The following is a 16,931-nucleotide window of genomic DNA, read 5'->3' as shown; positions in this document are numbered from 1 at the left end:
CTCACCATGGGTCTCTTTTGGATGTGTAAAATGAGTATGGTTCCTGTTCATTCTACCTCATGGAGATGCTACTTGATATGTGCTTTTGGAAAATACTTTCTTTAGTGGTATAGATACCGCAGGTAGCAAAGTTGTTTTAAAGTGTGCTGTGGGTTTTGCTCCTTCTAGTAGTTTTCTGTGAATGATTGACAGTTTGGTCACTTGGAAGACAGATGTTTTCATCAGCAGAAGTCAGAGGGAGTGGGGAGGGGGCCGAGGGAAATCTGTGGCTTGTAGACCACCTGTAACAACTCTGTTTTCTGTGACTTGGCATCATTGTGCACTCTGGCCAAAATGATACGTATGTGTGGGTCATCATGTCCCAGTATCTTGGGAGCCATGGAGTCAGCTTGAAGGACAGATACGAAAGCTGAACAGTCTGCTGTCTGCTGAGAGGCAGCTCAGGGATGATGTGAGAGGCAGGAAACAAATCATGACATCACGCTCTCTGCACACAGTCAACCCACTGGGATGTGCAGTCAGCTTCCCTGCCAAAAGTTAACTACAGCTTGACCACGTCCCTAACCAAGGAAACTTTCCAAATAAAAAATAAGTTTCTAGAACCTACAGAACGTAATAAGCTGAGGTCTCTGCTGCTTTGCTTAAGGGGCTATCCACTTCCTTCCCAGAGCCTTCAGTCTTGGTCATTTATTGGCATGTGGGTGGACATTTAACTCTCGGCTACTATTTCATAGACAATGATATTGAGACCCCTTAGTGAGATCTTAAAAAACACTTGAGTTGAGGCTTTCTTCTTTCTGTGTATAAAATGGGGGTATCATGAGTACAGTGAGAGTGCCTAAGGTGTGTGGTGTCATAATTACAGCTCTATGGAGACTTCCATCCTGTGTTTTGGGACAATGCTGATATGCTGTACCCTTTGGTTTTTTGCCTTTCATGTACAGGATCGATAAACAAATAAGCAGGTTTCGGAGATGGTTACCTAAGAAGCCCATGAGGCTGGACAAGGAGACACTGCCAGACCTGGAGGAGAATGACTGCTACACTGCCCCTTTCAGCCAGCAAAGGATCCACCAGTGAGTGTTTCGTGTGAAAGCCTTTGTCTTACTAAGGACATGCAACTGTGGTAGAGCCTTCTCCTGCACGCCTTTGAGTCCTTGGCATGTGGAAGGAACAGCTTAGTGCCCTTCTTCCCTGAAAGCCCTGTGAGTGTTCATATCCTTTTGTATTAGGGTAAGCTAACTGTTCTAACAAACAATCCCTGTATCTCAGTGGCTTGACACAATAGAACATGCATTCATATGTGTGTTGGGTGAACAACCTTCTTCTTGGTGATTCCAAGACCCAGGCTTCTTCTGTTTTGTGGCTTTGCCAGTCCCTATTGCTCAGAGCCCCTAGAGGCTCATCAACATCTAACCAGCAGACAGGGAAACTGGTCTACCCCTTGCCCTATTGAAAAGAGGGCTGGTTTGTTTGTTTTAATCAATCTCCATTCACTTCTCAATTTCCTTTTCTTCAGCAACCCACCAAGTTGCCCCAGGAAAAGCCATATCCCTTAGCAGCCCACTTGCTGGCTCATCTGTCAGACAGTCTCCAAACAGTAATTTGTCACTTTTGATATACTGGGGGGGGGGGGGGAGGTGGGCAGGGGCGGAGGGGGGCTAAGTAATTGAGCATTTGAGGAACTGCAAAAGTGATCGGGAGTTGACTCTGAAGTTTCTGAGATGGCAACAAATCAGGTGGTAGGGTCAGTGGTAGGAAAGAAGACATGCCAAAGACTGTATGCAGCTAGGCAAAAACAGTCTCTCAGAAGGCAAATAGATAAGTTGGGCATAGCCTTGTTCTCAGCTCGACATCAGGAATTCCTGGCTCTCCCTACTCCAGCCATAGAGACAGCCTCAGTAAAAATGACTTACCCAAGTGGAGGGAAAGGATGACATCTTTAAAAAATAGCTTTCAGGGCACCTGGGTAGCTCAGTTAGTTGAGTGCCTGACTCTCGATGTTGGCTCAGGTGATGATCCCATAGTTCATGAGATTGAGCCTTGTGTCAGGCTCTGCGCTCTCAGAGCTGCTTGGGATTCTCTCTCTCCCTCTCTCTGCCTCCCTCCCTAGCTCGTTCATTCATTCATATTGTCTCTCTCTCTCTCTCTCTCTCTCTCTCTCTCTCTCTCAAAATAGATTTAAAAAATAGGTTGCTAACTTTGAGGAAAAAAAGATAACAAACCAAAGGGCAATTGTCAAGTTGCAGGGAACATAAAATTGGGGGTTTGTTTCAGCAACAGAAAATCAGTTAATGTCTTTGGACTTTAAGAGGGTGAAGGAGAAAAGAACAAGAGTAAATGTTCTGCATCAAAATATATAATGTATTAATGCAAAGGAAGGAACTTTGTAAGCCTCTGAAATACCCAAACTCTGGATCCCCACAAGTCAGATTGATGCCAACCCAGCCACATTATGTGAACATTTAAAAGACTTTGAAGAAGATCTAAAACTCACAACTTGGCCTCAGAATCCTAGTTAAATCTTCCACAGGAAATAGGAAATTAAAAGGGTTTCATGTTAACTTACAGATTATAACATATGGGTTTTTTTAAGAGCAAAAGACAGATGAAAGTGGACATGTTCCTGCTCTTAATTTAAACCTTTGCTATGCCTATTCTGTTCATCTTGAAGTTTCTTAGACAAGTGGTTGTATGTTTTAAATCTTCTGGAGTAGAGGCTGATTTACATGCAGAATTTTCCCTTTACTTCTCACCTGCCTAAGAGAGTATCTAGCACAGTTCAGGAACATCTCATGGTCTTTGGATGGATAGGTGGATGAATGGATACGTAGGTGGCTAGATGAGTGGAAGAATCAATGAATTACATGGTATGTGCCTGGGGTTTTGCTTTACTTCAAAGGGATATAGTTAAATAGAAGAGGAAGGTTTGTCACTACTCATCTTCATGTTGGTTACATTTCCTGATGTTCTTTCTTGCTTTAGAACAAATTTTTAGCAGGGTTCTCAAAGTCAGAAGCACCTAGGGAATAGAACCAAGAATCCTATCTTTATAAGTATTTTAAAGTACATGATAAATTAAGGATAATAGTTTGTGGGATCACAGAGGTATTTAGCCATCTCTATTACAAATTTGAGAGGCCTTTTTGATGTTTGGGCATCGATTCACCGAGTAGTTGATTCAATTAGCTGTCACTTATTTGATGTCTACTTCTTGCCAGGCACCATCTGGGTACAGAGGATATAAAGATAAATACAGAGTCTTTACCCCAGCCTAGTAAAGATAGAAGACCATTTTGAATAATTGTAAACAGTATGATGGGTGTGCCTTAAAAGAAAGAGTGCTCCATACTCCAGATTAGGAGGGAGGTTCTAAGAAATAAGGGTTGAACACACAAAATAATGCTTGAGGTGGGTCTTACCTACGTCCAGGTATGTAAGTGGGGGGAGGGGGTGAGGGGCGGAAGCATATCTCGAGAGAGAATAACGTGTGTACAAAAGTAAACAAGCACTAAACAATGGGGTGTTTGAAGAACTACAGGTGGTTTTCTGTGAATGGGAAGAGTATGAGAAAACTTGGTGTTATTGTTTGAAAAAAGAGAATGATCAGTGGAAGATGAGCTTTCAAGATAGGAGAACCAAGGAGGAAAAAGCAGAGGGACTGCTGGAATGAAGGAAACATATGAACCAGGCCTCAGTGGCACCAAAAGGGTAGTTTAGGCAGTTCCATCATGCAGTTGGGAGATGAAGGATTAAACAAGGGTCTATGAACATCATTGGGCAGTGGGGATTTCTTTCTCCTTGAGAATTGTCATGCCACACAGCCAACATCCCTTTTGCGGAGATGGGGTGGGGTGGGGTGTATGAACTCAGGTAAAAGATGAGGGCATGTTCCGGATAGGTCTTTTTTTTTTACCCATTTTTAATTTATTTATTGTTTAATTTACATCCAAGTTAGTTAGCATAACTAACAGACAAACAACATCCCTTTAATAAATGTGTAAAAGTAAGACTTATAGAGCACTGACTGTCAAGTTAGAAGTGATTGGTACACGAGCACCCAGGTGGCTCAGTCAGTTAAGTGTCTGACTTTGGCTCAGGTCATGATCTCATGGTTTGTGGGTTTGAGCCCCACATCAGGCTCCACACTGGCAGTGCAGAGCCAGAGTCTTCTTAGGATTCTTTCTCTCTGTCTCTCTCTGCCCCTCACTCCACTTGTGCGTTCTCTCTCTCTCTCTCTCTCTCTCTCTCAATAAACTTTTAAATAAGGAAATGATTGGTACAATCAGAAAAAAAAAATCCCCCAAAGATGCTTCCCTAAGGTGACATTAATGGGTTTAAAGTAATTAGAAGTAGCTGATAAATGGGCTGTAGGGGTTATAATATGATTTCTTGATTTTCCAAATGCAGTCCAGAATCCCATGTGACTTCTTGGTTTTGCAGACTATTTAATATTGTGTTTGTCTAGGAATAAGAGAGAATAATAGATATGTGTGTGTGTGTGTGTGTGTGTGTGTGTGTGTGTGTGTGTGTGTGTACACATGAATGTAGCGGAAAAAGAAAGAAAAAAGTTAGGAGGTTAATGTGCTCAAAGTGGAAAACGTGTCTTAAAAATATTTTGCACTCAGGATAAAACCCAGACTGCTAAGTTGGCTCACTAGCTCCTGCTTCCATTCCCCTGTTGAGCACTTTGGCCATAATGCACTGCTCTGACCTTCTTAACTCATGATGCCCTCTTGTCTCCTGTTGCACATGGTCTTCCTCTGCTTGGTGTACCCTTACCTTTAGGCTCCCTTCTTTCAGGTTTAAGTAGATGTGTTTCCTTCAGAAAACCTTCCAAGATTTCCTACCTCCACCCCCAATTCTGGGTGAGGTGCATTCTTCTATATCTGATAATATTTCTTTTTTCTATCATAGTTCTTAATATATTATCATATAGACTATAACGTCCTTGAAAGACTATATCTGTGTCATCATTTTTTGAATCTCATAGCTGGTGCTTGATAATGATTTATTAAATGAGAAGTGAGTACATAAAAGTGAAAATAGAACAATTATGTGAGCAAAGAATATAGATGGTATATATAGACAATTAGATCACTGCACACTCATTTCAAACCAAATTCAATTCAACACATTCTCTCCTCTAGTGTGGTCCACTTCCATTGTCCCCAGTCCAATTTATGGCACTAATATTTGTGCAGTTGCTGAAATCAGAGTCAGGAACCTATTCTAATCCTCTTCTTCACTTCCACTTCCCACATCCACTACATTTCCAAGGGCTGATGATTTTACAAGCTAAGTGTCTCTGTAATCTAACAATTTTGTCTATTTCCACCATCATTATCTCACTTCTAAAACCTAGAGGTAATATAACAGATCTCGCTGGTTTTATCCTTGCCCACCTTCAATCCATTCTCCCAAGTGCAAACAGAAGGATGTTCTCAAAATACACGTCTACTCATGTCACTTGACCCTGTTTAAAAACCTTGGAATAAATACCAAAATTACTGAAGTGACCTACAAGGCCTTGGATGGTCTGGCCACGTGGTCAATTCCTCTCTAACCTCATCTCCCTTCGCTGTCTCCCACCCTCACTTCTTATGTTTTGAACATTTAAAATTTATTACAAATGCAGTAAGTTAAACGCTCATAGAAAGTGCAAATTACAATTAAAATTTTAATGTGACTAAAACTCTTGAACACTATACTTTGAAGAGTAGGCAAAATAACTATAATTATAATGTTTTATAAATTTGTCACTTTATACCAAAACTATTCAAAATTATTGATGCTCTGATTTCTTTACTATTTTGATAAATATTCTTAAATGTCTTTGTAGGATTACAATAAAACTTTTAATTTAACTTAAAATTACAGTAGTTTATATTGTCATTATCCCAGGATTACAAGGTCTTTGCTGGTTCCAAAAAAAGTCCCCCCAATAAAACAACTCCAGTATCGTCTCACACTACTTTGGTTCTAGGACCTGGATTATCAACAAGCTAATTTCTGATGTGTAAATGGGACTGATTGCTTGTCCCAAATTGATTTGAACCAGACCTACTGAGCATTTGGCAAGGTCCCTTATGAAACTATACTTTATTTGTTATATTAGTGACATGATTTGAATTCTGCAATTAGATATTTGCAATTATGATCCAGATACATAGAGCCTCTCTCAGTTCTTCAGATGCACTCTCCCTCAGGGCATTTGCACACACGGTTTTCTCTCTCAGAATTCTCTTCCAATTTCTTCCCTTTCCCCCTAGTTTACTCTTACTAATCCTTCAAAAACTAACTCCAGAACTCTTCCCAGGGAAGCCCTCATCTCCTCCTTCCAAAGACCAGGTCTCCTTGCTGTATTCTCTTTTAGTCACATGTTTCCTATGGAGCATTTTTTTTATTTTCAATTCCATAACTATATAATTATTTGGGCAAAATATGATTAATACCTCTCCAGAAAACTGAACTGCATGGAGGCATATGCTATGTCTGGTTTTGCTCATAATTATATCTCCGATACCTAACACAATGCCTAGCATACCATAGATGCTCAGTATTTGTCCATTAAATGAATGGGGTAAGGATGAAAGTAATAAAAACAACACAGGATAATCTAATCATGAACCTTTATACTCTGAACTACCTTGTACAAAAAATTAAAGTTGAGAATAAATTCAAAAACAAATAGCCTAGCATTCTATTTCAATATCTATCAATGTTTGAGAAACAATAAAAGCAAATCTGTGAGTATACATGTCTATAAGAGACATGATGCCATCAGTCATTTTACATATCGCCAAAGGTGGACCTACACATAGGAAAACTCTTACTAGATGCCAAACACTATTTTAAGACCTTAATCCTTACAACAACCCTATAAGAGAGGAGGTATTATTGCCACCCTTTTATAGATAAGGAAAGTAAAGCACAAGCAGGTTAAGGAATCTGTAGTAGGTCACATAGGTAGGCTAGTCCACCCAATGAAACAACTCCCAAATATCAGTGCTTTAGCATTATTGAAGTGTATGTGTGGTTCACATCATTGTCTAGTGTAGGCTACCATGAGGAAGGAAGCGCAGTGTCTCTGTTCCATGCAGTCATTCAAGTACCCAGGCTGCTTCTTTCTAGTAACTGCCATCCCCTGGATCCCTTACATCTGGTTGACACACGAGAAAAGAGAGATGAGTAATTTTGTAGGAAGCTTATATGGGCCAGGCTTAAAAGTGATTTACTGCACTTATACCCACATTTCATGGGCCAGAGTTCAGTCATATGGTTACCCCAAATGCAAGGAATGCTAACGTAACTAGTCTATCTGTATGCCCAAGAGGGAAAGTGAAACAGGTTTGCTGAACAACTAGGCAGTCTGTCTCACTGATGGAGTAGGAATTCAGATTCAGACAGGGAGGCTTCAGACTCCACACTCTTAAGCATTACACTCTACTACCTGTGTACTGTTGACATTTTGGACCGAATGACTCTGTTGTAGGAAGCTGTCTTGTGTGTTGTAGGATCGTTAGGATATCACTGGCCTCTACCCATTTGATGCTAGCAGCTGCTCCCTCCCTGCTCAGTTATTATAATAAAAAATGTCTCCATACATTGCCAAATTTTCCTTGTCAGGGTTGGAGGGGTGGGGATGATGGATGGGCTCAAAATCACACCACTCTCTCCACTTGAGAACTATTGTTACATGACATCCTTCAGGCAGGACCACCCACTCTCTAGATCAATTAAACTCTAGTTGCGTCTGATAATTATGATAGACAAATCTATTTAAGATTTAATTTTTTTCCTCAGCACCTTCTTGCCTGTGAATGTTGGCTTCCTTGAGTATCATTGCCCTTCATTTTTACAATGGCATTACCAGTAATATCCTTGAGGCAATTACTTGTTAAGGTTGGTACTTATAATAAAGGTTTTTGCTGGTAGACCGAGAAAAGGAAATGTAGAAAAGATTTATGCCACTTTTTATAATAGATATATAATATATACTTTCAAGAAATAGATCAATTCTGAAGTGCCTTTCAGGAAAAAGTTTGTGCTGGATATACACAGAAAAAACCGTTTCTCCCTGTAATTTGATTCCTGTTATTACCATTAATTTATTTTTATGAAAACCTGTAAAAAATGAGGTAAAATTAAATATTGACCATTTCCTAATAGAATATTCTGAAATTTATGTTTGTGGTATGTGCATATGTTTAAATAGGTACTCATTCATTCACACGCTGCATGCCTGTTATTTTTCTGTGTGCTTGGGAACCGACTGTGAATAAATAGGCCAAGATCCTTGCTATCCTGGAGCTTAGCTTGTAGTTGGGGCTAACTGGCAACAAACTATAAACTAGTGGTTCTCAATAGGGGCATGATTTGGCAAGATCTGGAAACATTTTTGGTTGTCACAGTGGAAGTAGAGAGTGCCACTGGTATCTAGGGGATGGAGGGCAGGGATGCCGCTAAACATCCCTCAGTACACAGGTGACCCCCACAACAAAGAGGTCTCTAGCCACACATGTCAGTAGTGCTGAGGTAAACATTTTAAAAAAATCAATTGTAAAACATGTTAGAATGTGATAAGTACTATGGAAAAGGAAAAAGAGGAGTAGGGGTTAGAGAATGAAGAACAGTGGCATGGGGAGGTGGATGCAGGTTAAATTTTCAAAAGATAGTGTTTATATTCTTCAGGAGGCCTCATAGAAGTCGTGATTGGAAAAAGACTTGAAGGATACCCAAAGGGTATAAAAATACAGATTTGGAGGGACACATGAAGCCAGTGTTTACAGCAGCATTATCAACAATAGCCAAACTATGGAAAGAGCCCAAATGTCTATCAACTGATGAATAAAGAAGATGTGATATATACATACATATATATATGTGTGTGTGTGTGTACACACACACACACACACACATATACACACACATACACACACTATGGAATATTACTCAACCATCAAAAAGAATGAAATCTTGTCATTTACAATGATACGGATGGAGCTAGAATGTATTATGCTAAATGAAATAAATCAATCAGAGAAGGACAAATGCCATATAATTTCACTCATATGTGGAATTTAAGAAACAGATGAACATATTGGAAGCGGTGGGAAGAGGAGAGAGGGAAACAAACCACAAGAGACTCCTAATGATAGAGAACAAACTATGGGTTGATGCAGGGAGGTGGGTGGAAGATGGGCTAGATGGGTGATGGGTACTAAGGAGGGCACTTGTGATGAGCACTAGGTGTTGTATGTAATTGATGAATCACTGAATTCAGCTCCTGAAACCAATACTGCCCTGTATGTTAACTAACTAAAATTTAAATAAAAATGGGAAAGAAAGACCTGAAGGAGATAAGAGGGAAGTACTTAGAGGGAGTTCCAGGTAAGGGAACAACCAAAGCACAGACCCTAATCTGTGAGCACATTTGTGTGTTTGGGGGGAAAGTAAGATCCTGTGGCTGGAAAAAAATGATGATACAGTCAACAGTGATGAGTTAGAAAGGAAAGAGGGAGGCTGATTATATACCACCTTGGCTTTTACAAAGGAAAGAGATAGTCTAACCTAACTATTGAAAGTATCATTGTGACTACTTTGTTAAGAACAGGCTGTAGCAAAGAGTAGAAGCAGGAGCCAGTAAGGCAACTGCAGACATCCCAGTGAGAGAATTTCTAGCTTTTGAAAGTCTACAGTGAAAATCACATCACATATAACTCAGTATCAACCAATTTCCTTGCAAAGGTTGGTTGTACACAAAACATTTTAGTTTGTGTCCTGTGCATATATGAAATAGACATGATAAAAAGACCCTTTGAAATGAAATTTGCCTACATGCCTTTATCCCCTTGCTAGACTGTGAGCTACTAAGGGCAGGAAGTTCCTGCCTGACAGCCAGTGGCACTCAGGGTATGATTTTGATCATAAGACCTAACAGAATAGGAAAGGGGCACAGCGGAGTTGGCACTATTGCCACTGCTGGAGGATGGAGATGGGACTTTAGAGTCTGGTTCTCTTATCTAAACCTGCAGTATCCACATGAGAAGTTGAAAACCATAGTCAAATAGTCAATTGTGGTCTCCATGTTCTACTTGAATTTACCGTTGGCTTATTGATTTGTTTTTAGTCTCAATTTTGCTAATAGACTTTCCTATCAAGTTTTTTGGCTATTAAATTCTATTATCAGGATTAATGCCTGACCCCAAGATCCTGAAATCCTGTATCATATATTTTAATTCATGTGTCATGTGCATATGTGAAATGTAATTGTGTACATAAAAGACCACTTGATATGAAATTGGCTTACGTGCCTTTTTCTCCCCTTATAAATTATGAGCTAGGGAATTAAAAAAAAAGTCTAGAGAATAACAAAACAACACAGCTCTTAGTGCTAAGAAAGCACTGACTATGGAAATCTTGGTGCTGGGGCCAAGGAGGGCTGTTAAGGACAGGAGGAAATTGCTGAAGGGTTGTTGGTGGGAGGTTCTCTGTAACCTCCCTTTGATTACCTTCTTATTGGTTAACTTTCTCAGCTGCATAAGCCAGAAAACCATGGCAGTGAGGTATGGATGGTAGTAATCAGTCAAATAACTGTCTGATGGTCATCTTCAAGTAGTGGTAGCAACAATTGCAAGGATAAAAGGTGATAGTGGCCACCATTTATAAACAACTCCTGTATTCCAGAGTTGCACCATAGACTCATTACAACTCTGAGGATGCAGTGGTATGATGAGGGTCACAGAGACTGAGTGGTTTGCTCATAGTCACTCCAGTCAATGGCAGATGAATGAACAGGAGAAAAGTGTGTTTTCTCTATAATGCTGACACCTCAGGTACGTGCCACATGGGCAGAACCAAAGTACACTTTATTTTCCAGTCCCATTAAACTAGTGTGAACAGGTGCATACAAACATATCTGATTGCCTTTGGAATTTGTTAAAGCATTTGGGGGCGGATGTAAACAAACAAATGAAATGGTAAAATGTAAGTAAATATTCTTAACCAAGGAGAATATCATTTAGAGTAGGCACTCAAGTTCGGGGGGGGAAAGGCTCAGATTTGCAGGCCTCAATGGCCTATGTATCTGTAATGGTTGATCAATGAGCCAGTAAATTGGGCTTTAATCATAGTGGGTAAAGCAGAGGGAGAAACACAGGAAGTCACGTGGTTCTGATTGTCAGAGAGGAAGAAAACCAATCTCTTAGTGAAGCAGAGCCTTTCTTAGCATTTTCCTAGCATTTGCAAGAAATAAAATTCTTGCGCAGGAAAGGGAGGAGGGCTGTAAATAAAGCAATGAACAATTTCCTTAGCAACCTCCTTATAGCAAACATCTTGTAGGCTTTTCCAGGGATTGTTTTTGGTATGTCCCTCAGCATGGTTCTGGAGGATTAATTGCTCGTGGCTATAATGTTTTGTAGGAATTTAGACTTGTCCTCAGCAGTATATCCTAAACTAACCTCATGTAAATCTTTGTTATTTAAACTACATTCTGCAAAATAATAGCTGAGAATTGATTAAAAAGCAAATAGCCTCATGTTCCATTTCAATGTATATTTGTGTTTGAGAAGTAATAAAAACAACCAGTGGGTACATATTTTTATAAATCAGTGTATGATACCATTTGGTCATTTTACATGGTATCACCAAGACTGGGCCTACAAGTTGCTTACCAGTCATAATTGTACGGGAGCCTAAGAATCTGACCCCACAGAAAGTTCTCCTGCACTAGACAGCTGTGGGGCCCGAGGCTGTTAGCATTAGGGTCAGTCATTTCATTGGAGCATTGTATTTCCAGAAGGCCCCTCTCAAAACTCAGACAACTTCAGAGGCAGTAGTTCAATACAACAGTAGGGAGTTTGTTGAATGTTAGACCTATGAGGAAGGTATAGTCATTATCTCCATTTTTACAGAGGAGGAAAGGCACAGAGAGGTTAAATAACTTGCCCAAGGAAACACAGCGGGTAAGTGGTAGGATGTGGATTCTAAGATAAGGCACTATGGCTCCAGTCTTATCCTTTTAACGTTATATATCAGTTTTCTATGGCTACTATAACAAATCACCATGAATTTCATGGCTTAACACAAATGTACTATGGCCCTGCAGGTTAGAAGTCTGCCATGGGTCTCACTGGGCTAAAGTCAAGGTATGGCAGTGCTGCATTCTTTTGTAGAGGCTCTGGGGGAGAACTGTTTCCTTATCCTGTCTAGTTCTAGAAGCTGCTACATTCTTGGCTCCGCGCCCTTCCCTTCATCTTCAAAGCCAGAAACAGTGGTTGAATTCTTCTAACATCGCATCATTTCACTCTGACCCTGTTTCTGTCATCCTACCTCCCTCTCTGACTCTTATTCTTTCCTCTCCCATTTTTAAGGATCCTTATGATTACACTGAGCCTGCCTGAATGGTCCAAGATAATCTCCCTCCCTCCCTACTCCCTACCTTAGGGTGAGCTGACAAGCAACCTTAATTCTATCTGAAATATTAACTCCCCTTTGACATATGGCTTAAAATCCCTAATACTGGGATTAGGATGTTGACATTATTCTGCCTAGCACGTCTTTATAGACTGGCCAATCTACAGAGCCCTAAGGGTCTAGAACAGAGGATAGGTAAGTTTTGACAGAAGGAAAAGAAAGAAGCAAGGAAGGATTGTGGTAATAAGATTTAAGGACATTAAATGAAATGAGTTGTGTAAAATATTTAGTCCACTACCTGGCCCAGATAAAGCACTCAATAATTGATAGATGTGGTGGTGGTGGTGGTGGTGACGGACGTGGAGAAGGAGGATGACCATAAGTACAATGAGAATTCTTGGGAAAAATCCCTAAAAAGTTGTAGTTGGTGTAAAAAAATTTGAGGTGACAAAAACTAATTTTTGCAAAGTTAAATATCTGACCTGAACTGGCATAGCATTCCTTTTAAGCTAAATGTCATTCAGTGTTGTGGGTATGTTATGGACAGAATGTTTATGTTCCCCACCTCCAAATTCATATGTTGACAATTCTTACTGTGAGGGTATTAGGAGGTGAGACCTCAGGTTGGTGATTAGGTCATGATGGTGGAGCCCTCATGAATGGGATTAGTGCCTTAAAGAAGAGACCAGAGAGCTAGATTACTGACCACCATAGGAGAATACAATCAGAAGTCTGCAACCAGAAGAGGACCCTCACCAGACCTTAACCATACAAACACCCAGGTCTCAGATTTCCAGTCTCCAGGAAATAAATTTCAGTTGTTGAGAAGCCACCCAGTCTATGGTAATTTGTTACAGCAGCTCTAAAGGCAGGACACATTGCCATTTCACATTTATCAGAAACATATGCACATGTGTTTTCTAAACCCTGTCAACATGGGTAGCTAAAGCCATGCATTCTTCCAGCATGTACCTTTTTCTTATTTTCTGTTTGAAGTTTTTCTGGTGTTTTCATTGATCTGAAATCTTTAGAGAGTCCTTTAGGCAAAGAGATACTGATATTGATTTAGGTAGGATTAATGTTCTTTTAGTGCCCCCATGACTTACAGCTGTCTCAGAACACTTTTTTTATTGCAATCACTTATTCAGCATTAGGGTACCCAATATGCAGGTTGTTTTCTATTGATCTGTAAAGTCAGGGGAAACCTATCTATATCCTGGAAAGTTTTATACTGAAATGAAAATGAAACCAGCCACACAGCCTGAGATTTGTGTTTCTGAAGATGATGTGGCTTCTTTTAGATAGAACATAACTTAATGCATCTAGTTTAAGAGGCAAAAGATGCACCCAGTCATGTGGGTAAAATGCACCATTGGGTGTCTGGAGACCCAGTAGTTAGTTAGCTGTGTTCTCTTAGTACTTGTAGGACCAACTATGAATTCAGTTACTTAGAAACCTTTTATTTTTTTGTCATTTATCCATCTGTAGTTTTTGCATTTACTAACTCATTATTTCAATAATTTTTATTGAAGTATTATTAGCATACAATGTTATATTAGTTTCAGGTATACAACATATTGATTCAACAAGTCTATGCATTACTCAGGGCTCACCATGGTAAGTGTAGTCACCATGTGTCATCATATAACATTATTACAATATTATTGACTATATTCCCCATGTTGTATTTTACACTTCTGTGACATATTTATTTCATAACTGGAAGTTTGTGCCTCCTAATCCTCTTCACCTATTTTACCTATTCCCTCATCTCCTGTCCTATGGCAACCACCAGTTTATTCTCCATATTTAAGAGTCTGTTTTTTGGATTGTTTCTTCATTCATTTGTTTTGTTTTTTAGATTCCACATATAAGAGAAGTCATATAGTGTTTGTCTTTTCCTGTCTGACTTATTTCACTTAGCATAATACCCTCTAGGTCCATCTATGTTGTCACAAATGGCAAGATTTCATTCTTTTTTATGGATGAGTAATATTCTATTGTATATATTTATTACCTGTTCTTTATCCATTCATCCATGGATAGGCACTTGAGTTGTTTTCATATCTTGGCTATTGTAAATAATGCTGTAATAAACATAGGGGTGCACATATCTTTTGAATTAGTGTTTTTATTTTTATTAAATATCTAGTAGTGGGATTACTGGGTCATCTGGTATTTCTATTTTTAATATTTTGAGGAAACTTCATACTATTTTCCACATTCCCACCAATAATGCATGAGGGTTCCTTTTTCTCCACATCTTCTCCAACATGTATTTTTCTTGTCCATTTGATTCTAGCCATTCTGGTAAGTGTGAGGTGATGTCTCATTATGGTTTTGATTTGCATTTCCTTGATGATGAGTGATGTTGAGCACCCTTTATTGTGTCTGTTGACCATTTGTATATCTTCTTTGGAAAAATGTCTGTTCAGGTTCTTTGCCCATTTTTAAATGAGATTAGGGAGTTTTTTTATTTGGTTCGGTTTTGGGGTTTTTTGGTTGTTTTTTGGTGTCAGGTTGAATCTATTCTTTATATATTTTAGGATATTAACTCCTTATTGGATATATCATTTACAAATAGCTTCTTCCATTCAATAGGTTGTCCTTTCATTTTTTTGATGGTTTCCTTTGCTGTACAAAAGCTTTTAATTTTGGGGTATTCCCAATAGTTTATTTTTATACTCATTTTCCTTGCCTGAGGAGGCATATCTAGAAAAATGTTGCTATGGCTGATATCCAGAGATTACTGCCTATGTTCTCTTCTAGGATTTTTAAGGGTTCAGATCTCACATTTAGGTCTTTAGTCAATTTTGAGTTCATTTTTTGTATGATGTAATAAAATGGTCTAGTTTCACTTTTTTGCATGTAGCTTTCCAGTTTTCCCATTATCAGTTATTGAAAAAGACTGTCATTTCTCCATTGTATATTCTTGCCTCCTTTGTTGTAGATTAATTGACCATATAAGCATGGGCTTATTTCTGAACACTCTGTTCTGTTCCATGGATCTATGTGTCTGTTTTTGTGCCAGTACCATAATGTTTTGTTTGTTACAGCTTTGTAGTATACCTTGAAATCAGAGATTGTGATACCTCCAGCTTTGTTCTTCTTTTTTTAAGATTGCTTTGGCTACTCAGGGTCTTTTGTGGCTCCATACAGTTTTAGTATCATTTGTTCTAGTTCTGTGAAAAATTCTGTTGGTATTTAGATAGGAATTGCATCAAGTCTGTAGATTGCTTTGGGTAGTATGGACATTTTAACAGTATTAATTCTTCCAGTCCATCATCATGGAATATCTTTCCACTTGTTGGTGTCATGTTCAATTTCTTTCATCAATTCATTCAACACATACTTTTAATATATTTTGTGCCAAGTACAATACTATAGTAGAGAATGTGATTTTGTGTTCATAAATATATTCATGTGTGCATATTTTTAATTTAAAATTTTAACTTGAGCATATTAAATTTGATGGGAAAGACACCATTTTACACACAAAATGGTAGAAAGGCAATGTAAAGCATTTATAGGAAAAGGGAAGATTTGCCAAATTTACATACAATAAAATAAGCGAGGGTTAGCATAAAGGGAAGAAAGGGAGTTAGGACTGCATCTGTGGATGGATTGCATACTGTGTAATTACACTGTGCATTACATCATCTGGAACAATAGTCAGCAGGAACAAGGGAGATCAGTGGGGAGCTCTGTGCTGCCTGTTCTTCCTTCATTCATTGTCTCATTTGACCTTTGCGACAACCCTGCAACATCATTTCATTGTCCTTGCTTTACAGAAGGTAGAATCCAGGGTCCTAAAGGTTAAACAGTTTGTCCAAGGGTACACAGTAACAAGAAGACTTTGGGGTCTGCTTAGAACCCAAATGCGCCTGACTTCAAACCCATGCCCCTTCCGTGATACACAGCCAACACTCATCAAGCAATCATTAGATATCAGGTTACTCATGAGACTAGTAGTAGTATTATATCCAATTAGAAATGGAGGAATGGAACAGAGAAGATAAGTCAGTTCAGGAAGCCCTCCTGGACAGTCAGATTCCATAAGCTCACTCTTACTCTGCTAGCACACTCAAACCCAGGCTCTCATATTTATCTTCATTAGGATTTGGGGATGAAAGACAATAGATTTATCTCTTTTAAATCCACACTCTTTTTTTTTTTTTTTTTTTTTTTAATTTTTTTTTTTTTTTCTTTTTTTTCAACGTTTTTATTTATTTTTGGGACAGAGAGAGACAGAGCATGAACGGGGGAGGGGCAGAGAGAGAGGGAGACACAGAATCGGAAACAGGCTCCAGGCTCTGAGCCATCAGCCCAGAGCCTGACGCGGGGCTCGAACTCATGGACCGCGAGATCGTGACCTGGCTGAAGTCGGACACTTAACCGACTGCGCCACCCAGGCGCCCCGTTAAATCCACACTCTTAAATCTAAAGGAAGGGCAGACCTGCTTAGAAGAATTGTAAGGCTTGGGGCAAGAGTACAAGTGAAGCCTATAGACCAT

General features: G+C 39.3%; 1 protein-coding gene across 5 annotated transcripts in view; it reads left to right on the top strand.

Moving 5' to 3' along the window:
- ANO4 (anoctamin 4) overlaps nucleotides 1-16,931 on the top strand; it is a 428,017-nt gene that overhangs the window by 288,333 nt on the left and 122,753 nt on the right. For all 5 annotated transcript variants that reach the window (XM_086712549.1, XM_086712550.1, XM_025926582.2 and 2 more), the window contains one exon: nucleotides 945-1,076. In XM_086712549.1, the coding sequence (XP_086568675.1) occupies nucleotides 945-1,076 (132 nt within the window). The remainder of the gene's footprint in view (nucleotides 1-944; nucleotides 1,077-16,931) is intronic.

The sequence above is a fragment of the Puma concolor genome, chromosome B4 (genome assembly GCF_028749965.1).
Source record: "Puma concolor isolate L17-30 chromosome B4, mPumCon1.1.hap2, whole genome shotgun sequence".
Lineage (NCBI taxonomy): Eukaryota > Metazoa > Chordata > Mammalia > Carnivora > Felidae > Puma > Puma concolor.
The sequence above is the reverse complement of the archived record's forward strand: the minus strand, read 5'-3'. Positions and strand labels throughout refer to the sequence as shown.